At 49.5% G+C, this 24,306-nt stretch overlaps 1 protein-coding gene across 1 annotated transcript in view; it reads right to left on the bottom strand.

Annotated features, from left to right (window-relative positions):
* Positions 1-836: 836 nt before the first annotated feature.
* The window catches only part of URB2 (URB2 ribosome biogenesis homolog), a 28,089-nt gene continuing 4,619 nt past the window's right edge, over positions 837-24,306 (bottom strand). The window contains 8 exon segments of the mRNA XM_043596344.1: positions 837-1,303; positions 5,308-5,447; positions 8,759-8,846; positions 11,984-12,226; positions 13,961-14,071; positions 15,928-16,088; positions 20,318-22,175; positions 22,177-23,640. Coding sequence (XP_043452279.1) covers positions 1,106-1,303; positions 5,308-5,447; positions 8,759-8,846; positions 11,984-12,226; positions 13,961-14,071; positions 15,928-16,088; positions 20,318-22,175; positions 22,177-23,640 — 4,263 coding nt within the window. The 3' untranslated portion in view covers positions 837-1,105.

A 24,306-nucleotide genomic window follows, 5' to 3' on the forward strand; every position in this document is an offset into this window, starting at 1 on the left:
TAGGACGTTTTGACCAACAATACAACTATGGGAGATCATCTTACGGAAGTAACGACAGAAGGAAAGAGTCAGTTGCAAGCACCATCTGTAAAAGGAAGTTTAGAAAGATCCTGATGTCTAACCAGGGAAGATTTATTAAGTTAAACAACTGTATCTACTCAAAGGACTACTATGTAGCCATGAAAAAGTGTGTCAAATGTCTTCATAGACCCAAAGATGTTACTGCAATAGGGAAAAAGCGAGGTAACTAAAACAAAACAAAATTGTATTTAGGATCCAATTTGGCAACTATATATTTACTTACACGAACATCTAGATAGACGCACAGGGATGAAAACAAGGTACTCACGATGACACGTACTGTCTGTGTAGCCGATACTAGGAATGTTCTAAATTTTTTTCTTTTTCTTTTCTGAGGTAGCCACAATAAAATATATTGCTTAAGTACCTTAAGAAGACGATTAAGAGTATTTCTTAGACTGAACAGAAAAAGAAAATTCTAGAAGAAACTTCAGAGAGCGGAAGCAGGAAGAGCAGGCGGAAGAAGGGAGCCCTGGAGAGGTCCATGCCCGTGACACAGGCTGACCACCCCCACTCGGGGCAGGCGCCTCCACTAACGCCGGGTCTCGAAGCTCTGACATTTCCCGGCTCCATCAGAAGGTATACTCCGAGGGAAGGTAGATCAAGGGACAGTTCAAGAATACTTCCCAAGTTACCCGAAGAACATAAAAGGCGATGATATTTACCTGGGACTTAATTACGCAGCCATGTACCTACATAGTGTCCAGTGGGGAGAACAGACATCAACCCCCTAGACGACAGAGACAAGAACCACATTTGGAACATCCACAATGACCATTTTTTATTAAATTCGCCTTATTCCAGGGTCAATTATCAGGATTCCACAGCAATACATACTGCATAAAAAGACACGTTAAAAAAATATTCAGTTTGCAAAACATGGCTGTAGAGTGTGTATTACACAAACCCACATTATCTCAGCATTACAAATTAGGACGTCTGAAGTCTTTCGTTGTCCAACTCTTTCAGAGCAGAGGGCCAAAGCCGCCGCACAGGAACACTGGCAGCACTTCGGAACACAGCTTCAGGCGGCGTATCTTCTCTCGCCTTCGTGTTTCGCCTTGTGGTACTTCGCATAATCGTTGTACAGCTCCTTAAAGATGTCTCTCACTCCCGGCTGCAGTGAGACCCGCAGGAACTGGACGTCTGGCTCAATGCAGAGGTCCAGGATCAGGTAAATGCCCTCCTGCAGGAGATCTTTCACCGCCGGATACAAGGTGACCTGGAAAAGGAGGACACGCCCCTCCGTCAGAGCAAACACACAGAGAACAAGCCCTCGGACAGCCCTACCCTAGCAGCAATTTCCACTTCGGCCCCCAACGTGGGGGCAACATTTTGCACATAAGTATTCGTATCTTAAAAAAAGTTTGTATTTTAGGGAAATAAAAGCCAACTCAAGTGACAAAAACCTGGAATAAAACATCACAGAATCACAGAGGTAGCTTTGCTATTCAGTAAATGATGCCTACCTACATATCTACCGGGGCATATAAAAACTGGAATCCTTAAATTTAAAATCCTGTAAGAGCCACATGCACATTGTGCCACATTCTTCAACCTGACCAATCACACTGGAAGCGACGCTAACGATGGGATAACGGCAGCGATGTTCACTACGTGACTGACTCTCACTCCCACCCCCGGCACACACAGCAGGGCAGCCGGGGGGCAGGGGGGCAAGGGGTAGGGGGCAGGCTCCAAAGCGCTGCAAACAGATCAGCGATAGGCCGAAGTCACTAATTAGACCACATCATATCCAAATAAATCAGATGTGATTTATGATTACACCTAATGCATCTTTTTATTTCTACCAACAATAGCTCAATGGGACCTAAATTTCTAACATCCCCAGAATGGCCAGATCGGTCCTTGAGCCTAGAAAGGCCTTTCTTCCCTGAACTTCTGGGTTAACTAAAATCTGGGGCACAGCAGGAAGGCTGGGCAGTCGGCTCCACCTTGGCTACGTCGGATGTTGCACACAAACCCTCAGATCAGAGGTCCAGACTAATGTCTAGACAAACAGGCCAAGGGACCAGGCTCTACTCGCGTCTGCCACACCCACTCAGGTTTCAGCTGAACCTGGTGCTCAACAGTCTGAATACCCCAGGAGCTGTAACCAAAACAAACAGGAAGGTTCTGGCAGACAGGTCTGGGATTTGGCAGATTCTTTAGAAATGTCTTGATGGCCTAAGAGAGTTAAACCGTAAACACGTCGCTTCTGGTGAGGATACACCGCATTAACTGGAAGTCTGAGTCACCAAAGCCACCGCTGGGATGCAATCTGTGGGGCGCCTGGGTGGCTCAGTCAATTAAAAGTATCCGACTTTGGCTCAGGTCACAGTCTTAAGATCTGTGGGTTCAAGCCCCGCATCAGGCTCTGTGCTGACAGCTCAGAGCCTGGAGCCTGCTTCAGATGCTTCCTCCCTCTCTGTCCTTCCCCCACTCGCACTCTCTCTCTCTCAAAAATGAATAAACATTAAAAAAAAAATTTAATTAAAAAAATTTAAAGATGCAATTTGTTTCTGTCACTAAGATGGTGACAAAAGTTACGGTCATTTTCACACGATAGCTCAAAAACTTTCTGTCTTAAGTCTTACTGTTTACAGATGGTAAGAACATTCAAGGACCGGGGCACCTGGGTGGCTCAGTCGGTTAAGCGTCCAACTTCAGCTCAGGTCATGATCTCATGGTTCCTGGGTTTGAGCCCCACATCAGGCTCTGTACTGACAGCTCGGAGCCTGGAGCCTGGAGTCTGCTTTGGATTCCGTGTCTCCTTCTCTCTGCCCCTCCCCTGCTCGCACTCTCAAAACTAAATAAACATTAGAAAAAACCAAAAAACCACTCAAGGACAGAAGGTGGAGCTGTGATTTTACTGGAAGGTATTAGGGAACGAAGGAAAAAACAAAACGAAACAAGCAAAAAACAAGTCCTGAATCGTACCAGCTGGGTGTGGACCCCTGTAAGTTCACCGCTCATTTATTCATCTACTCATCAGTCACTAAACAAATAATTCTATCTCCAAAGGCAAAGAAAGTGAAATAACTGTCCCAGTGGCAGAACTGAGACCTGAACTCCGGCAGTCAGAGGCCAGGTCCTGTGAGTTCCACCGCCTCCTCGCATGGGGACTCAATAGTCAAAGGACAGCACGGGGCACACAGCTCTGCTGGGTCACAGGAAGGCCAGCAGCATCCAGCCGACACAACCACCTCGCATCTTTGTGTTTCAAACAGCCTATTTATAAAACAAGGGGGGGAAAGTCAGTTTCTACTCCACCAGGATCACGGACCTATGAATGCGCGGGTCTCTAAATCGCATAAAAGGACCTTATGCAGGATGGGCAGTACAAGCTATTTACTCTAGGCTATCAAAACAGACAGCTGTAAATTTGATCTATGGATAAAAGAGAAAAGTGGCCGTGATTTCCCTGGCACATCCCCACTGTGACACATTACTGCACGGAGGGTACAAGATCTGTAGGAACCACTGTGTGTCCTCACGGACACACCCTCACCACGTCACCTGCCCTAACCACTGTCAGGTCTTCACCCATACCCTCTCCTCATTTAGCTGCACCTGCTATCTAGCATTTAATTAAGCTTACCAATGTCTTTCTGGTCTGGAAAAGATTTACAGTGCTCAGTAGAAGCCTCGGATACATATGGGATATTTTCTTCATTACTTGAAATAAAAACTAAATGAAAGATAAGACGTAGACTCTTGCCAATGAATTCTAGGATGCTACAGCCTTAGAGAATTCCCAAGGCCTTGGGCTTTCCAGATTAAAAATAAAAAAATAACTGATAAGCATAAATTAGACATGAGTAATGAGGCCAGGAAATCAGAGACTTCTCATAAAGTAAATCTCAGAATAATAATTAGTGACTTAAGGGTTCAAATCATCACCTCCCTTCTTGGCCCTTAGTTACACGATATTACTAGCTCTCATTTTATTCTTCACTGAAACAGAAAATAATGCCAGCTTTTCTTTCCGCAAAAGCTTACATATTAATGACTTGGGTATTTGGGAAATATGAAGATTCTATAAAAATGCCAAGTAATTCCAAGGAAACCAAACCCGAAGCCCATCTCTCACTCAAAGGCTGACTTGAAAGGGTCTTCCCAGGTTGTCACCGCTCCTCCCCTGCCTGGGGGGGACCCTGTGCACACCCACGGGGCCGGGCTGCACCCTGCAGGGTCCGCCCCACCCACACCCCATCTCCAACCCAAGTGCCCACCCACATGACAAGCATCTGCACTCACCGAGAGTAAGGCTAGTGTGTTTGAAAATTATTTTTATAATTAGACTCGCCCTGAAAAGGGGTCGAGATGAAAACGGATACAACACCAGATTTTCTGAGAAAGCTCATTCAACCCCATCTCCCTCGAGAAATCTCTAACGTGACAAGTTTACCAATGGTTTTAACGTTACTCTTACAAGACTTACAAAGGGGGGCTATTCTATAGAAAGCAATACAAACAATACAGATGTACATCTACACCTGCAAAAGTAGACAGATATACACGCAAACACACTGGACTTCAAGCCTCTGACGTTCCATTTAAATACAGTTCGATACGAAGTCCTGTAGTGAACTTTACCACGTGGGTCACACAGGGCCTCGTGGAATTTTGAAAATAACACACTGACGTTCCAAAGTGAGATCACTGCTGAACAATGAATGAACCATCCACAATATTGAGTCAAAGAGTCAGATGAAATAGGACAAAAGTATTTCTGTTTGACGTAGTTGAACGCATCTGCCGCTGTCTCTACACTGAGTGTCCGAGAGCAGCTGATTCACATGCACGATGCACTCCAAGAGAACTCCTACTGCTGGGGGTCCCGAGACCCCTCTTCCTGATCACCATGAAGCCTGGCCCTATGCGAGCTCCCGTTCTTAAACCTGGAAGGCATTTATTTCACCTTGTTTACCCCACAGACTAACCAAAACAGGCCCCGCGGCTTGTGTCGAAGCGAGAGGGGAGAACTGACGGTCAGTGGGCGCCTTCTGTGTACCAGACACGCCAGCCCTCTGACCATCACCTCACTCGGTGGTCCCGGGCACCCTGCAGGGGTGCTGCTGCGCCCGGAACACAGGCAGGTCAGCCCGCTACCACGGATGGTTTGGGACCGTCAGGCCAAAACGTCGCTTGCCACTGTGGTTGAGGAGCCCTTCTACAAAGGACTACAAATGAAAGCACCAGGTAAGAGTGAGCTCGGTTTACCTTCTGCACCTCCATGACATACTGGGCCACCATAAAGGGGGAGAACACCGTGAACTCTTCGGCCCGCGACGCGATGTGGCTGTACATCCTTGCCACCAGGCGGGCACACTCTAGGACCACCGACAGGCCATCTGTGCTTCCTGTGGAAGGAAAGTGTTTCCAAACCGGATTAGTCCAAAACACGGGCGTTTTGACCCTTCTAATGTTAAACATTTAACACAGCTGAAAATTATTCAAGTCTTCCCTTTTTTCCAAGACTCTTTAATTGGCTTATTTTGCAGACAGAATGAGGGAGACAATATATCCAAATATTTATATTATAAAGGAAAGAACACATAACATAGTCAAGAGTATGTGGGTTTGTTTTTTAAGAAGCGTAGAACAATCAAGATTTTTTGAATGAAATTTGACTGCTATTGTATTTAAAAAGGAGATGGAGATCTATAAGTAAAGTATAAATTGAAAAATTATCTTTAAAAAACACTGTTTTGACATCACACGATTTTAAAGATCAGATGGCTTAATTAATTATGCCTTTGCCTGCTTATGTTTCAGAAATTGTGTAGGCAGATAGATATAAGACTCAGCTACCATTACTAGAGATCTTCCTATCATCCCTGATTTACTTTCGATTTCCTAGTTCTTTCCACCCTATGGTGCCAGGACCCCCAGGCCTTAACAAACTACTCTCAAGCGTTCTAACAGCCTACCATGTCCCCAAGGCCCTGGTCACACCCGCTCCCCCAGCCCTTCACAATAGAGCCAGGTGGGGAACCCCAACACATGCCAGAACACCTTCCCCAACTTCCATTCAACAAGAAATATACCCATTTTTATAACACTCTAGAAGCCGCGAACAAATCTACAGCGACAAACAGATCAGTGGTTGGTAGGGGCAGAGGCCAGAGCAGGAATAGTCTACAAGAGGACTGTTCTGGGGACGATGCAAATACTCTGTATTTTGATTGTGTTTACCTATCAAAACTCATTCAGGACACCTGGGTGGCTTAGTCGGTTCAGTGTCTGACTCTGGATTTTGGCCCAGGTCATGATCTCACAGTTTGTGGGATCGAGCCCCGTGTCAAGCCCACTTGGGATGCTCTCCCTCCCTCTCTCTGCCCCTGCTCCACTTGTGTGCACTCTCTCTCTCAAAACAAAACCTCATTCATTTGTATACTTTAAACAGATGCAGCTTGTTACACATATTTTACGACTCAATAAACTCGAGTTTCAGAATGCACAATGCCTTTTTTAAAACCTTGTTTACATGTGCAAACATCTTGAGTTTTTTGTAGATACAATGTAACTTTATGAAATTATGTAAATTTCTTCAAGTTTGAGAGAGAGGGAGAGAGAGTGCATGAGGGCGTGCACACATACACGCATAGTGGGGGAGGGAGGGGCAGAGAGGGAGAATCTCAAGCAGGCTCCACGCTGTCAGCACAGAGCCCAGTGCGGGGCTTGATCCCATGGCTGTGAGATCATGACCTGAGCCGAAATCAAGAGTTGGACCCTTAACCGACTGAACCGCACAGGTACCCCCAAGTTATGTAAATTTCTAACATTCACTGGACACTTCAACACAAACGTACTTTAATGAAGCACTTGAATGTCTACTACGTACCGTTTCTTCCCTGTTTTCCCACACCTCAGTACACATCCAGTTCACGTGAATACCTGGCGTGAATCATTTCAGCCACAGATTTCACGCGTGGTTATCGCAAAGAGTTCATTGGATGCCAACAAGAACAGAGCACGTAGTTAAAATTCTACTTGGCTAATCTGTGAGCACATCCGAGAACCGGGTCTTGGGAGATGGGAGGTCACTGAGCCGCACCAGCACAGACGTGGCAGAGCCACGCGCATGACCATGTCCCACGCCCCTCAGAACATAGGACAAAGGACACATTTTCAACCACACGCGGGGCACGCCTGAGGCAGTGTGTGCCCAGGGCTCTGCTCCCCCAGTGCTCAGCCGGGGGTGGGACAGGGCCTTCCCGACACCGCCATTTCCCATCGCCTGTGCAGGCAGATGTCACTAGTAAAACAGGGGTTCTTCCTGCTGTGCTCAATCATGACTTCGGGGGCCCTGACACAGCGCCGCAGTTAGCCACCACCAACGGACCAAGGCTAGCACGGGAGACGGAACCTGTTTCCCAATCCTGCTCCTAAACACTCTCACAGTATCACACCGACCCCAACATTACGTGGCTCCGCACCAGGCTGGGAGAAAGCACACACCTCGTTATGCCACCGACTTATCTCAAAACCAGGCAGAATAAGCTCGGGAATCACATGCCAGCAGACCTCTTCTCTCTTCTCAACAGTTACTGAAATCTACGAGTCTGAACCCACGAACCCATTCAAGTGACTCACACTGGACGGAGAGGAGCTGAGTACCACTCATTTGTTCCTAGTCCGTCTACAACTGCGGCCCCAGGGTCTTCCCTGACACCCTGAGGTAGAGAGCCCTCTTTTGTGGTTCCAGAACATTCCCCCAGGTACCCACTCCTTGTGCTTAGCAGCACCTCGAACGCGAGGAGGCTGTTCCACGCTATGCAAATTTGAAATAGCGCAATACAGACTGCCTCAATTTATATGCAAATTTTTAAATAATGAGAATCTCCCCCAAATGAGAAAGTTAGCAAGAACCAACAACCTTCAAGGCTGACGACAAGCTGTACACGTCACTTGTGCTGTCACCGTGTGGCAGTTCGCTTCAGCAGCGAACAAACACAGCCCTGCCACGACAAGCTGAAACGGTGACCTGCCCGACCTCATCCCTCTAATAAAATGGAGCAGCTCTGTAAATGCCTGTTCTTTTTCAGCCTCCCCATCAAAACTGGGGACTCCTCCAGGGCAAGAATGGGATTGTACTCACTTTACATCTCCCTGGCCGCAAACACTTCTTGAATCTAGATCCTTTTCTTTTTCCCAGAAAAAGAACTATTTCAATTAAATCACAAATGCACTCACTGCTTTGGACACAGCAATAAATAAATAAATAAATAAATAAATAAATAAATAAATAAATAAATAAATAAATAAATAAAAGTGACAGCTTGAAATTTTTAAACACTATTTGAGGTCTTCATCTAGTGATCTGAATGTTTCTTATTTAAACTCAACTGGGTGAGGGGCACCTGGGGGGCTCAGTCAACAGTTAAGTGTCCGACTTCAGCTCAGGTCATGACCTCATGGTTCGTGAGTTCAAGACCCGCACTGGGCTCTGTGCCGACAGTTCAGAGCCTGGAGCCAGCTTTGGATTCTGTGTCTCCCTCTCTCTCTGCCCCTCCCCGACTCACACTCTGTCTCTCTCAAAGACAAGACATTTAAAAAAAAGTTTTAACTCAACCTGGTGGTTTTACTTTCAATAACATAGGAAACCAGAGACACCACAAGATAAACACATTTGAAATCATGTATCTGATACTGTTACTTTGACATTTACCTTTGTCTTTCTGCCTCCCTTCGTGCATAACTGAAAACACCAATCTATTAAAACAGTTCAAGAAAGAAGGGATGGCTTTCAGCATTACCTGGAATAATAGACAAAAGAATATAAACACATGTAAGTAACTGTTTATTTCAAGTTCTACTTTAAAGGTGCTCATATTTATTTCCTTTTTTGTTTGTTTCTTGAGACAGAGCACACAACTGAGTGAGGGGACAGGAAGAAGGGACAGAGAGAGGGAGAGAGAGAGGGAGAGAGAGAAGGAGAGAGAGGGAGAGAGGGAGAGAGAGAGGGAGAGAGAGAGGGAGAGAGACAGAGAGGGAGAGAGACAGAGAGGGAGAGAGACAGAGAAGGAGAGAGACAGAGAAGGAGAGAGACAGAGAGGGGGAGAGAGGACAGAGCGCAAAGCAGGGCTCAAGCTCACCCAAAGCAGGACTGGCACTCATGAACCGTGAGATCATGACCTGAGCCGAAGTAGGATGCTTAACCAACTGTGCCACTCAGGTGCCCCTGATTTATTTCCTTCTTACCCGTGTCTATCAGGATGCTCAAAAGAGTGTGGCTACCTCTTTTTTGCTTCCTTTCGGGGAAATTGCTCACCCACCTTACTTGACTCTTTAGCATTTGTTTTAATGGTTTGGGATAGGGTTTCTGTGCCTCAAAACTTTAGGAGTCTAATGGGGTGATCACCATTTAGAATTTGCTCAATCTGTGTCTGTTATTGTAAACTGTTACTAATGCATCCTGGAAACGGGTAAAAGAAGAAACAACAGCCAACATATTCAAATATAACTGCACTAGAAGGAGATGGCATAAAGCAAATCCATTTAAAATAAGGATCAAAACTTCTCATTTTTTAGTGACCAAGAGGTCTGGCTAGAAAGTTATCTTGAAAAATGATACAAAAATTTTAATTTTTTTTTCTTTTTTTTGAGGGTAGGGGGTAGAGGGCAGAGAGAATCTTAAGCAGGCACAGAGCCAGCTCAGGCCTCGATCTCACAACCATGAGATCATGATGAGCTGAAATCAAGAGTTGGATCCCGTGGATGGAACTAGAGGGTATTATGCTAAGCAAAATGAGTCAAGTCAGAGAAAGATAAATGCCATACGACTTCACTCAAATGAGGACTTTAAGACACAGAACAGATGAACACAAGGGAAGAGAAGCAAAAATAATATAAAAACAGGGAGGGGGACAAAACAGAAGAGACTCACAAATATGAGAACAAACTGAGGGTTACTGGAGGGGTTGTGGGAGGAGGGATGGGCTAAATGGGCAAGGGGCACTAAGGAATCTACTCCTGAAATCATTGTTGCACTATATGCTAACTAATTTGGAGGTAAATTAAAAAAAAATAAAATTAAAAAAAAAAAAAAAGAGTTGGATGCTTAACCAACTGAGCTACCCAGGAACCCCTATATTCAACCACTTTTAGATCGTGATCAAAACAACACACTATCCCATAAAGCGACCTTACGCTGAATAAGACTACTTAAATGAAGCAAAATAAAAATTCATTTCCTAGTCTTACAGCTCCTAGGCCACATTTCAAGTGGTCAGGACACGCGTGGCCCGTGAGTGCTGTGAACAATGCAGATACAGACCGTGCCCCACAGTGCTTCAAAGATCTGCGGGACATCACTGCTCTTTTCTCAGAATTCTTAGAATGAGCAAGAGTGAATCAAGTGTTGGGATTTTTTTTCTTTGGCATTAATTTATCCAACCAAATTCTTGACAGCATAACATCCCGTTCTTCACATCAAATTACTGACCTCACAGCATGCTCAGAAACAACTCGTTTTCGCACAAGTATTCCAGAGCTTCATCAAACTTCCCAAGGACCCCTCATAATCCTCTATCGTACTGATTAAAAGCACACGGAGCCAGAGCCAGACTGAGTTCACACCCTGGCTTAATGTGGCACCAGCTGCTGACCAGTCTGCTGGGCACTCTGGCTGAGGTGGCCTCATGCTATCCCCTTGAGATTCACCTACGCAGACTCTAGCCTGGTGCTTGTGTCAACTCAACCATGCACACGGCCGACAGCGTGGTCACGCACCATGTGGGCCCGTCCCCCACCCTAACCCAAAGGCAGTGAGTGAGAGCTACTATTATTGGTCACATCACTCTTGATTGCGACACACCGTTATCCCTGTCAATTTTCTCCTTTCATTAAATGGTCTAATTCCGCTACATGATCATTTGTTAATGGTTCCGCGGGAGGTTCCCACAGCTTTCTAATATTGCTTTTCATCAACTGCATGGAATCCTACATCTTTTGCGAGATCAGCAATTCCAGCTTATAACTGATTTGTACTATGTGCATGTCATACGGTCACATAAAAAAAAAATCTAACCATCAGCAGAGAGATCTAAAACAAAATGCTCACAAGACAGCCAGGGACAAAGGCAATTGTTCAGTGGGGAAGGGCTGGAGTAAGGCCCAACGTCACGAGTGCTTAGTCTACCAGAGAACTTTTTTTAAAAAACTACATTGCTGTCAGGTCTCTAACTCGAGGACATGAAAACACTTAAAAATATTTGCCTGTGTCTGTGTCTATGTGTACACAGCTTATCTGTAAGTTCCCACACATCCCATGTATTAGCACTGGTGCACTGGGAAAAACACAGGCCAAAGAATCAATAATCCTGTAGCTAAGATTTAGACTCAGCTGGGTGGCTTTGGCCAAATCCCTTAGCAGCTCCCAGCCTCAGTTCCTTTACCAATAGAATGAACTCCCACCTACTTTACACGCTTGCTGTAAGGGTGAAGTGAGACACAGAGCAAATGTTCAGTACAGGTCGGCTGAACTGGAATCTTTTCCATGGGACATTTAGTTTAATTTCAAAGGTGGTATACTATAAAACTGGAACTCCGGATGCCTCACTCCCTACACCCATCTGAGTCACAAACCTGTAAAGACACCTAAGCAAGCGAGTGACATTTAGATACGCGACCTGCAAAAAGAGAATCGTTCGTAACGAGCTTCCTTAAATAGCTAGTACACAAACGCCGTTCCAAGCGTCAGACCCAACAAAGATGAAACTCAAACAGCCTGGTGTGAAGATCCAACATTTTTGTGCCTGAGAAACCACTGTGTCCCTGGAAAGTACCGGAACCCAGAAGCTCGCTTAGCAGGTCACCATTTTTATCGTCCTCCCGCAGTAGGGCTCTCCCTTGCTGCTTTTCTGCCGCCTGGCACCCTGCCCCACCTCCTCACCTTCGGGTGACACTGCAGGATGGAAAAGAGCACGTTGTGCGTCCTCAGGAAGATGCTCCCATACTCAGGGGGCTTCAGGTGGTCCAAGGGCACGGTGAGCAGGATGCCGAAGGCCAGGCTGACGTGGTGCGGGTTGCCGATGGTCCCCTCCCCCCGCCGCAGCAAGGCTGCGAGCACGTCCAAAATGGACTCCACCACCGCCAGGGGCACAGTCTGCTCCCGACAAGCCTCTCGGTTTTGCAGCTACAGAAAAAGACGGAAGGAAGGAGAGAAAATGAAGGTGATTCTCTACAGAGAAAATACAACAAGTGAAGCAGACGGAGGTAAGAACTAACGTGACAGCGGTAAGAATGTCCAAAATGAACTGATGTGGTCAGAGGCACCCTTCTGAGGAGACCAGGAGCCCAGCGTTCCATCTCCAACGGCGACCCACGCTGGGACTCTTTGTTGGACTCATGGACCACAAAGAGAAGTAATTCCTTACAAGGACTGACTCCTCCAATTTCTCAGAACAAGGAAACTTCACACCAGATACACCTAATAATATTTTCCCAAAAAGGTCAATAGTTGTACGTATCTATATCAAGTTTCTTCGTTACGTGTCTTAAAAATCAGCTCCAGATGTTTGATTATTGTTCTAGAGAATAACGAGAATGGACTCAAAATGATGAGGGGCAACTCAAGGTCTGACCTACGTAAGCTGGGAGAGCTCACCAGTGACCCTCTTCCTCACGCTGCCATGTGTCACCAGCAGCCCTGCTGGGGCCTCTCACAGCGCCCATCTGTCGGGGGACACCGGCTGTGCTGACTTCACGCCGTTAGATTTACAAGCGTGCTTATTAATGCAGCCCTACTGGGCACAGCACCGACACTGACCGCGCACCGCACGAGCCCCTCTTCCCTCCAGCCGTCACTCTCCCTCCTGGTCCCCTCTACACGCACTGGGGAAAGATGAGGGCCACCCACCAAATGCAGATTCCCAGGAAAACGAAGAAGCAACAGACCAGAACCCAGAGCATTAAGTCCACTCCTTAGATCCTTCTGCGCTGAGAATGTGCTAACCCAAGCCCATTCTCTCAGGTAGCACAAGAGACTTATAGCGGGTGATGATGTTGAAACAGATACGGCTCTTGTGCGAGGATACTGACTGGAGACTCTAGAGGGCAGAAACACTGGGACAGTCCCAATCGAGACGAGGGTTTTGTGCTGGTCAAACAGAAAGTCATGGGACTGCCCCACGTGTCCACCAGGTGCCAAAATCTAACCATCGGGTGCGACTGTGACAATAATCTGTCTGCAACACTACTATCCCACTCTATAAAGCCACTTTCCTCTCACTGTATCACACACTGTGAATGTACACACACCCCTGCAAATGGATGAATGCACTAAACTGACCCCAGAATTTGTGGGGACAAAAGAAAGCCCCAGAATTCTTTCTCATCTACTTTAAATTTTTTTTTTCAACGTTTATTTATTTTTGGGACAGAGAGAGACAGAGCATGAACGGGGGAGGGGCAGAGAGAGAGGGAGACACAGAATCGGAAACAGGCTCCAGGCTCTGAGCCATCAGCCCAGAGCCTGATGCGGGGCTCGAACTCACGGACCGCGAGATCGTGACCTGGCTGAAGTCGGACGCTTAACCGACTGCGCCACCCAGGCACCCCTCATCTCATCTACTTTAAACAGGCTTCCACAGGAGCCCCATCTGATCGCCGCGTGCCTTCCTGTGCCGCCCGCCCAATGCCGCCCGAGGCTCCCCGACACGCCTGCACACCGCCGCTGCACCCCATCTGCAGGGGCCACACGACAGCGCAGACGGCACGGGCACGGACAGAAAAGCGCTCTGCCGGCAGCCGTCTTCAGGACGTGGCGCCCAGAAACACACTCTGCAGAAAGCCAGAGACGGCAGAAGCCAAAACGCGGCCTACAGGAACAGGGGTGAAGAGTCGGAGGGCACGACCCAGGGGGACTCACGGTCAGAGCCGTGACTATCTGGGGGCTCGCACACCAGAACAGACTCGCTTTCTCTCCGCCGAGTGGGCAGCTCAGGAGCAACTTGATCAGGGTGATGGCTGACAAAGTGGCCTGAGGGGGAAGAAAACACAAAGTTAGCAGAAACGGCCAGCTCTCTCCTAACAAGTCTATCTTGGGAAGAAGCCGGGTCACGGGCGCTGAAGAGATACAGCAGGGCCCGTTAGCACCCCGGTGTCACGGGCATGGACCAGACCTGGTTTAAGGCTAAATCCTGAGGGGGAGGCCCTTTCCACCCTCAAGCAATCAGGAAATAAAGAAGATGAGCCCAACTGTGGCAAAGTAGAGGCCTCTGCAGTAGCATCTCACTAAACCAAGCAGGCAAAGGCACCAAGAGAGCAAAATAAACAAGGCCACAAATCGGTGCAGCAACCTAATTACACAGACCTCGTCTCGTCCAGATGGTGTGGAAAGAGGCAGCGAGCCGTAAGTCACCTGTACAAGAATCGTATGTGCTCCTGGGGAAAAGGAGGAGCCAGGGGAAAACACGGACACAGTGAAACCATTAGATTACAGGTGATGGTTTTAAACCAGGAGAAGGAACTCTGTGGGAAAGGAACTCACTTTAGCGAGTGCCTATGTCAACAAACATCTGACCCTAGGCTGGCATTTTACACCATCGATTTTAGCCTCGTGCCGGCCCTTCCTCCCCTAACCCCGCAGCCCCACAAACCCACACAATTCTGGCCTCTGCCCTTTGCTCTCCCTCTCCCTCTCTCAAGCCCTGACCAGCCACGCCCCTACACACTGCCTCACCCCGAGGTAGCCCCGCCCCCTGCCCCCGCTCATCTTCTGGATTTCCTGATTGCTTGAGGATGGAAAGGGCCTCACCCTCTCTCCCACCCACCTGTACCCACCAAGGGCCTGCACACTGGCGCCTCCCTCGCTGTCCACCTTCTCACACCCACACAACCTCTGCCCTGCCGCGGACACAACACCCTCCTCCCTGTCTCCATAGCAACGTCCCCCCCAGCCAAATCCTCTCTGGCCCTGAGTGCTCAGCCTCCAGTCTTGCCTCCTCTGTAAACCAGCCTCTGAGACTGACCCTTCTCAATGCTGGGGCCCAATCATGCTGCACATGCACACGATGGAAACCTCCAGAGGGGCAAGTGCCACGGCCACATAGCAGTGGCCCTGGTCCAGCCTGGGCCTCTTGCTCACGCACGAGAGACGTGAGCTCTCCCGCTGCCCCTCTGTGGCCTCAATTACCCTCTCCAGCTCTCTTCCCATCCAACTCAAAACCGAAGCCAGTGTGCTGATTACAACCACAAGTCAAGAAGCCACTCATGAGGCAGAGAAAGCTCAGAACCAGAAGGCATGGGCTGCATGGCTGGCTCTGTGGCATTCTTCCTCCTGTGCGAGCAGGGACAGCTGACCAGTCCAGTGCACACGGCTGCTTGGCAGAAATTCCAGCACGTAAGCTCCATGCAGAGGCTCTCCAAAATATGTGATGCCAAATGCAAATGCAGGGCTCCATTAGCAACCACCAAATACACGAAGTGCAAAGGACTGCGGCAGCTTGCCGATCAGAGCGATTCTCAAACAGGATCGGGCCCATGTGACCGAATCAGTTTTTAAACGGTATGACGGGAGATGTCTTAAGCAAAGAATGAGCAGAATTTAGCTTTTTTATACGCCAAAATTACGAGGATACTACGTTTAATATTTCATATGATAGCACACAGAGTTGTACTTTGAAAAAGTTCCCCTTTGAAAAATAAGGCCCCTTACACTAAAGCCCCAGGCCTCTCCGCAGGCCACGGTTCCCTCCATAAACCCCCTGGCACAGTCTCTACCGGGTAGATTTTGTGTGTTCATTTCCAGGGGTGATACCACAACTCAAATAAGTTTTCCCCTTCGAGCGGATTATCATTTATGCCCCTGCCATACAAGGGAGAACGGGTACCCACCTTCACATCTCCCTTCCACATGTTACTGACGTCTAATCCTTGGAGAACATACCGCATCACCATCCTCAAGTCCTCTGTCGTCCCAACTTCTAACATTTGGGTCAACAAGGCTCCCAAATGAGGCTCCAAATCCTGAATTATCTGACCCGAAACTGAAGGATCTGTGCGGAAAAGAAACCCAAATGGCTAAGATGTGACAGGGAAGGGGCACGTGAAATACACCAGAGTAACCACATGATGGAACAGAGTCCCAGCCAGTGAAAGTCACCATTTGAGGGGTGTGGAAATACTCGTGGGGCGTGTGGCACGGTGTGACAGCGCTCTCCCGCACACGGCTGGCCTGTGCAGAGCACACACGGCGCGGGGGGGGGGAGAGGACGACAGCGGTGAGCAGTGCTTCACGCCGGACTCTGCACGCGGGTGACTGCTACTTTCTCTACGTGCTTTTCGACGTTCCTTGTATGGGCAAACCTCAGAGATACGACAGGATTGGCTCCAGATCACCGCCAGGAAGCAAGGGTCGCAATCAAGTGGATCAAATGAATTTTCTGGTTTCGCGGCACAGATAAAAATTATGTTTCCACTACGCTGTCGTCTATTTGGTGGACAACAGCATTATGTCCAAAATGCGATGCGCATACCTTCGTTTAAAAATACTTGTTCCATGAGGCACCCGGGTGGCTCAGTCGCTTAGGCGTCTCACTTGGGCCCAGGTCATGATCTCATGGTCCGTGAGTTCGAGCCCCGCGTCGGGCTCTGTGCTGACAGCTCAGAGCCTGGAGCCTGTTTCAGATTCTGTGTCACCCTCTCTCTGCCCCTCCCCCACTTGCTCGCTCGCTCTCTCTCTCTCTCTCTCTCTCTCTCAAAATTAAATACGCATAAAAAATATATTAAAATAAGTAGATAAAAATATTTTTGGGGCGCCTGGGTGGCTCAGTTGGTTGAGCATCTGGCTTCGGCTCAGGTCACGATCTCAGGGTTCCTGAGTTTGAGCCCCGTGTCAGGCTCTGTGCTAACAGCTCTGAGTCTGGAGCCTGCTTCTGATTCTGTGTTTCCCTCTCTCTCTCTACCCATCCCCCACTCATGTTTTGTCTCTCTCTGTCTCTCAAAAAATAAATAAATGTTAAAAAAAATTTAAAAAAAATACTTTTTTGCTAAAAAATGCTAACCACCATCTGAGCTTTCAGTGAGTCATAATCACTGATCACGGATCATCATAACAAATGTAACAACAAAATAAGTTTGAAATATTGCAAGATTTACCAAAATGTGACAGTCATGAAGTGAGCAAATGCTGTTGGAAAAACGGTGCCAACAGACTTGCTCAAGCAAGGTTGCCACAAACCTGCACACTATGAAAAATGGGAGTATCTGTGAAGTTCAATTAAGAAAACCGCAATGAGGGAGGGCGCCTGGGTGGCTCAGTAGGTTGTGCATCCAACTTCAGCTCAGGTCATGATCTTGCAGCTCCTGAGTTCAAGCCCCACATTGGGCTCTGTGCTGGCAGCTTAGAGCCTGTAGCCTGCTTCAGTTTGTCTCTCTTTCTCTCTGCCCCTCCACTGCTTATGATCTCTCTCTCTCTCGATATGAATAAACATTAAAAAAAAATTTTTTTTTTTAAGAAAAGAAAAGTGCAATGACGGGGGGTGCCTGGGGGGCTCAGTCGGTTAAGCGTCCGACTTCGGCTCAGGTCATGATCTCTCCATCTGTGAGTTCGAGCCCTGCATCAGGATCTGTGCTGCTGAGAGCTCAGAGCCTGGAGCCTGCTTCAGCTTCTGTGTCTCCCTCTCTCTCTCTGCCCCTCCCCCACTCATGCTCTGTGTGTGTGTGTGTGTGTGTGTGTGTGTGTCTCTCTCTCTCTCTCAAAAATAAATAAATGTTAAAAAAAAAAAAAAAGTGCCACGAAACAAGGTGTTCCCATATTCTTTTACAAAATCAGTAGGGACACAGGAGCAGCATGGCACTTTTAGAGACATGAAAAGAACTCCAAACTTCCGGGTTCTGCCTGCTGCAATCATCAGGCTGCTTCCCACTTAACGTGGGAAGGCCTTCTGATGTCGCCAGGGCAGACTGGTCCCCCAGGTCAGGGCATTCAAGGCCCTCTATAATCTGAACCCAGCCTACCTTCCCAGCCACATTTCGGCTCACAGACTATTCCACATTGCCAGAATACCTTCCCAGTCTTCGCTCGCTACCTAAGCATCAGGGGTGGAGGGGACCACAGGCTTTGATGGATAAACACCTCAGCCCCAGCGTCCAACAAGGGGTACGATCCTGGACCCCTGAGCTCTCCGAACCTCCATCCCCTCACCAGTGAAACGGGCAGAACCGCACCAACTCCTGTGGTTGGCAAATGAAGGGAAGAGCGGCGCGGGGCATCTGCCGTGCGGAGGGCTCGGCATCAGCTCCCCCACCGTCTCCGCCTACCCCACCTACTCTTCGAAGGCCACTGCTTTTTGACGGTTTGCCCGCACACGCTCTAACCCGCGGTCCCCAGGTCCGGGGTCCCGGAGAGCGCTGCACCGTTGTGCGATCTGTGTGAACGCCTGCTTACTTGATTACGCAGGTCAAAATCAACACTTCAGGGGCACGGGGGTGGCGCAGTCGGTTAATCGTTCGACTTTTGGTTTCAGTTCCAGTCATGATCTCACGGTTCGTGAAATCGAGCCCCGCAGAGGGCCCTGTGCCGACCGGTGGAGAGTCTGCTTGGGATTCTCTGTCTGCCCCTCCCTTGTGCGCACCCGCATTCTCTCTCTCTCTCAAAACAAATAAACTTAAAAAAAAAAAAAAATCAACACCGCATTCATCTCCAGAGGAGGACGTGGTTCCACGTGTGTATGGAGCATTTGTAAAAGCGATGGTTTCTCGTAACTGCATTGAGGCAGCCCTCAGTAGGCACTCCTTCCAGACCTCTCACTCCAGCCCCTCTTCCAGACAAAGTCTAGCAGCTCAAGGAGAGGAGGCCCCGACCCAACAGCAACGCCTGAGCCTGCGGTCTGAGGGACAGTGGGGCAGGCGGCCTCGGTCCCCCGACTGCCACAACAGAGGCTCTGTCCCCGGGCTTCTAACCCTCAAGTCCAGGGACACACGGTCAGGACCTCGAGTCCCCCTCAGGTCGAGAGGGTTGGAGGGAAAGAGACACACACGATATTCTGTATCACAAAGGGGAAGAGGAGCCAGAGCTTCAGGCCACCCGCTGCCATTTCTTGGATCACTCATTCAGGACACTGTAACCAGTGTTCGTCGAAGACTAAACTTCTAGCCTCCCCTAAGGTGAACACCGTTCCCTGAAAGAATCGCTGACAGAATAAGATAGAACATGTGACACCAAAGCCTTTTCAGTCAATCCACAATCAAGGCAGGGACAGAGAGGCTATTGAAAGGGAGACAACGGCAGTGTTATTCTGGCCTCAACACTCCGGTTCTGGCACTGGTCCGGGCGGCTCCGCTTCCTACAAGGTCCTACTAAACGCTTTTGTGTCTGATCACGCCTGCAGCCCCAGCTGCGGCTCCCTCCCGCCTGTCGCAGCTTTTCCTCCGGGACACAGAAGTCGGCATGCCTTCTGGGGGCTACGCCCGGCCGACACGCTCCCCAGTCTCACCTCTGAGGACTACCCTAACTAACCCCGACCCTCGGTAACAAAACCAAAAGAAAAGCAACCCACGGCAACCTGAAACAGAGACGACCTCGGGGACAGCAGCCATCAAATGCTTCTGCACACAGCCATCACGAGGTCTGTGGTCTTGACTGGCTGGCCCAGGAGGATGACATCAAACTAAAAGACCGTGAAGACAGCTAAGCTCCCGCCCAATTAGCACCCGCAGCCCGATGACGGCCAGGAATCACACTGAGACCCAGGGGTGGAAGTTCACTGAACTGCCTCGAGGAATTTTATGAGGTTCCCTATAAATTATTTGCGGTTTTTTCTTTGACTTGGCTTAACGTCGCCTTCAGTTACTGGAGATGGCAGTGGAGATTGGACACGGGAAAGCCTACCAAGAAGAATGAAATTTATGTGTTTAACCATCGGGGCCAGGACAGATAAAAGGTAAAAAAGATAAAGAGTAACAGATTTCAAAACTATAAACCAGAACAATGCCCCAAATAAGTAAAAAACGAAGATGTCAAACAACATACCTAGAAGGCCGCAATCTGTGTAGAAACCAGAACCGTGAGCTTTCTACGGACAGAGAATGCAGACACTGGACATGAGTTCCTGGGAGCGGGGCAGTGGGGGGATTTTCTCACTGCCCACAGCATGTACCTTCCACAGTGAACAGCTGCTCCACGGGAGTGTGGCGGGGAGAGGGGCACTCACCTTGCCGGTGGCTTACCAGCTTTTACCAAAAGCTCTATGGTACAGAAGTAGCTCAAGAGAAAATACCTCACCTGCCAGAACTTTCGTCACAGAATGAAACACGGAGGCAAAAACAGAATCCTTCTTGGGATGGAGTTCTGGGGCCAAAAAGAACAGAGTTAAAAACCGCATGGCCGCCTGGAAAGACTGCTGGTCTCCTGCAAGGGCCGCTAACCCTGACAGCAGTTGAGAGTAAACGTTCTGGTAGAAGGCGGCACGGGAGGTCAGCATCTCGCCAGTCATTTGGGCACCCTGGGCCCCGTGCCTGGAGCGCTGGCCCACATCCGCCTCCAAGAGCGTGCTGACCGACGAGATGAAGGCGGAGGGAAGGCGCTGGCCCCGGGCCCCGCGTGCCCAGCACAGTCGCAGCACGGCTCCTGTCTGGACAACGGCCTTCTGCAGCAGCTCAGGCAGCGCTTCTGAGGCCTCATGGTGCTGCCTCCGCTCTGTGACCAAAGGCCCCAGGACTTGGCACAACTTGGTTAGAGACACCAGAAGGAGCTGCTGGCCCAGAGGATTCTGGTTTTCCACCTGCTTGCCTGACGGTGCTTCGGTGGACAATTTGCAGAGGAATGCCATGATTTTCCCAAAATTGAGCACCAGGCTGAGCTTCATCTGGATAAGCATCTGCAGTAGCTGTTCCAAGAATGTCCCTGTCAGTTGGAGGAATTCCAACCAGGAGGGGTCATCCGCAGCCACGGAAAATCTGCTACTGGCTCTGAACGAGGAGGTCAGCATGATCTCGAAAATCTCACTAGCGTACATGGTCTTGAGGACTGAGCGGGCACCCTTCCCTCTCTGCAGGTGGCCCAGAAGCCGGTAACAAGTCTTCAAAAACCTGAGGGTCAGTGAGGAAGGGCAGGAGCTCCCCAGCCTGGTGACGGCCATGGACAGTAACAGAAGAAAGTAATGCACATGATAGGGAGTCGAGAGGCTGTCCAGTTGCAGAGCAGAAATAACTTCCAACAATCCCAGGATGCTCTCTAATTGTTCTCCCTCCAGCTGAATGGGGAAGCCACTCTTGACCAAGGACAGTAAGTTTTGGGCAGTTTCTCCTTTTGGTTCTACACCTTCGGGTCCAACTTTTGCAAATCTGTTTTCCCAAAGAGCCACACCCATGTGCTCCTTTTCAAAGAGCCAGGGCAGCTGCTGACTGAGAAGACTCGGGTCACCCTGGGCCCCAGAACACAGGATGCCCGCACAGCCTTCGGACAGGCGCATTAAGAACGCAGAATGGAGGGGCTGCATTTCCGGAAAGAGAGGGCTGTGAAGGACGGCACTGGATATTCTTTCAAGTGTGAGGTCTGCCTCTTCTTCTGCTGAGACCTCCTGGGCTTTGCTCGTCGGTAAAGTTCTCAGCAGCACACTGGCCAGGGATCGCACATCATCCGGGCAAAGATAGGATATTAGAATTGTGAGATTCGACACGATCAAGTGCCAGTGCGCTACAGGGTACGTGAGAGCACTCACTGTCCCCACCTGGCCATCCCAGGAGGCGGTCGTCCTCCGACTCAAGCTTTCTCTGCCGGACCCAAGAATGTAGGCAGCATCACGCCTCAGAGTGCAGAGAGCTTCCTCAGACCGGAAACTAGTTTGCATTAAGGTCCTTTTCATTTTCTGCAGGTAGAGCTGTTCTAAGCAATACCTGCTGAGAGAGTCGAACCGAGCCACAAACTTTTCTATCTTCTTCCAGTGGTGCGTTTCTACCCCGGGGAGCAACGAGGGGAGGTTTGCGGTCTCCACGGCAATGTCCGTAAGAGCCCCGGACACAGAGCGATACTGGCTGCAGTTCATGCTGAGCATGGTGTCAACCTGGGCCCAAGTGTAAGAGAGCAGGAGTGCAGAGTCACTGACCTTCTGCAGCCAGAGCTCAAGCTCCGGGCCCGGGGGGGTCCAGGAGAAGGTCCAGCAGGGGCTTCACGAGCTCCCGGAGCATCCTCTCCATGGTGCGCTGCATCCGCCTGATGACGGGCAGAGGCGTGCTGCCGTCCAGGCTCCTCATGTTGAACATGATGCAGTGCAGCAGTGAGCTTAGGGACAGCGACTTCAAGGCCATGTCGGCATCACCTCGCAAATAAGGCAAGACCAAAGACTGGAACTTCTCCAGCACGAGCGACCACGTGTCCAAGATCTGACTCGGAGGCAACTCCAGGAGGCACTCGCAGAGCACCCGGGAGGGGCCTGCGGCCAGCACGGGCTGCCTCAGGGCCTCGGCGGCCGGGCGGCAGATCACCCCCAAAACCTCCTCAAACAGGCGTGGCACTTGTCGGAGCTTCGCGTAAGTCTGGAAGAGGGTGTGAAGAAGCGCCTCCTGTGCCTTTTTCGTTCGAGAGTCTGTCACTTCTGCGTCAATCCAAGCTGAAGCCAACAGGTCGTCGAGGTCCGGCTCCAAAACCAGATGGTTCAGAGACGTCAAAGCCTTGAGGCAGCGGAACCAGGCCGGCACGGACGCTTGTGAATGGTTTATCAGCAGCTCAGCCAAACGGCGGTAAAAGCGGAACTGAGCCTCTCCGTGCCGGATCCTGTCGGCGGCGATGTTGTAGATACCGCTGTGGGCCACTGAGGTCAGCAGCTGTTCCACAACCAGCAGTTCTGAGGTCCAATCCGATGCGGCCAGGACGGCCAGGTGCTCCTCCTGCAGCTGTGCGATCCTCAAGCAGCCGAACAGCCTGGGGAGCACCTGGAAGCAGAGAAGCTGATTCCCCTCCTTGAAGTAAGAGTCCAGAAAGAGCTTATACAGCAAGGCCACTGAGTTGGCTACAACGGCAGCATGCAGTGACGGTTCACAGTAGCCCGTCTCCACCAGCCTGGCAATCACAGTGTCCGTAGGAGTGAGAACGTTCTTCAGGGCCCCTATCTTCGCGTCACCTTGCTGCTGGTCCAAGAGCTCCTCTTTGTAGGACGAGAGCAACTCGGGCTGAAAGGCCCCACCCTGAAGCACGGCCTCAATCTGACTCTTCACATCCCGGCTCAGTGCCTGCCGCAGCTGGCCGTGGCCGGCCTGTGTCCACGGGCCCCCCGAGAGTAAGTGCCTCAGGACCAGGCAGGGCTGGAGCAAGTGCCCAGTCACCTCGCCAAAAGCACGTCGTGGGTTGACTTGCTGCTGCTGGATCAACAGGTAGTGACCAAGCGCCAAGTGAATGACTTCGAATAACTGGGCGACCTTGGCTCCTTCTGGCTGCCTACAGGCCAACCAGCACAGCTGGCTTAGCAACGCCACTAACAGCTCCTGTTTAGCCGTGTAGATGACGGCGAGGGCGGGTGTCGAGAGGATGCCCTGGCAACAGCTCAGCATGGCACACATACTTCTTTGGGATTCCAAAGGAGAGAAGTCAGCTATCCTCTCGTTTATGATCTGAGCGTTAAAAAAGCAAGAAAACTCATTACTACACCCACCCACACACAAGAAGAATACAACTGAATCCGTGAACTCACTCTTTGTCCTTATCTTGAGGAGGAGGAAATCCCCAGATCACCGTATCTAAATCAACTTGACATTCGCTTACTGTGCCAAAGGACGGCAGAGAACCTGTTTTAAGTCCTTCACACAGCCATCTCCGACCAATATAAATTCAGAAAAGGGATCAGTGCCTTTGTAATTCTGCTGTCCCTTCTAAAGAGCTTGTTTTTCATAAGACTTGAACTCCAAAGATTACTTTTCCTTATATCCTAAGCCTGAAATTCAGCTTAGAAGTTATACGTGGATGGACAGTGTCTTTGGGCTATGATCCTATGGTCCGAAATACGTTTTTACAATTACACTTTATATTAAAAAAAAAAAAAAAAAAAAAAAAGCAAAAGGTACTCTTAAAAGAGAAAAGCGGAGGGGTGCCTGGCTCAGTTGGTTAAGCATCCGACTTCGGCTCAGGTCGTAATCTCACGGTTTTTGAGTTCAAGCCCCGCGTCGGGCTCTTTGCAGACAGCTCGGAGCCTGCAGCCTGCTTCAGATTCTGTGTCTCCCTCTCTTTCTGCCCCTCCCGTGCTCGCACTCACTCTCTCTCTCTCAAAAATAAACATAAAA

Source organism: Prionailurus bengalensis, chromosome D2 (assembly GCF_016509475.1).
Source record: "Prionailurus bengalensis isolate Pbe53 chromosome D2, Fcat_Pben_1.1_paternal_pri, whole genome shotgun sequence".
Taxonomy (NCBI): domain Eukaryota; kingdom Metazoa; phylum Chordata; class Mammalia; order Carnivora; family Felidae; genus Prionailurus; species Prionailurus bengalensis.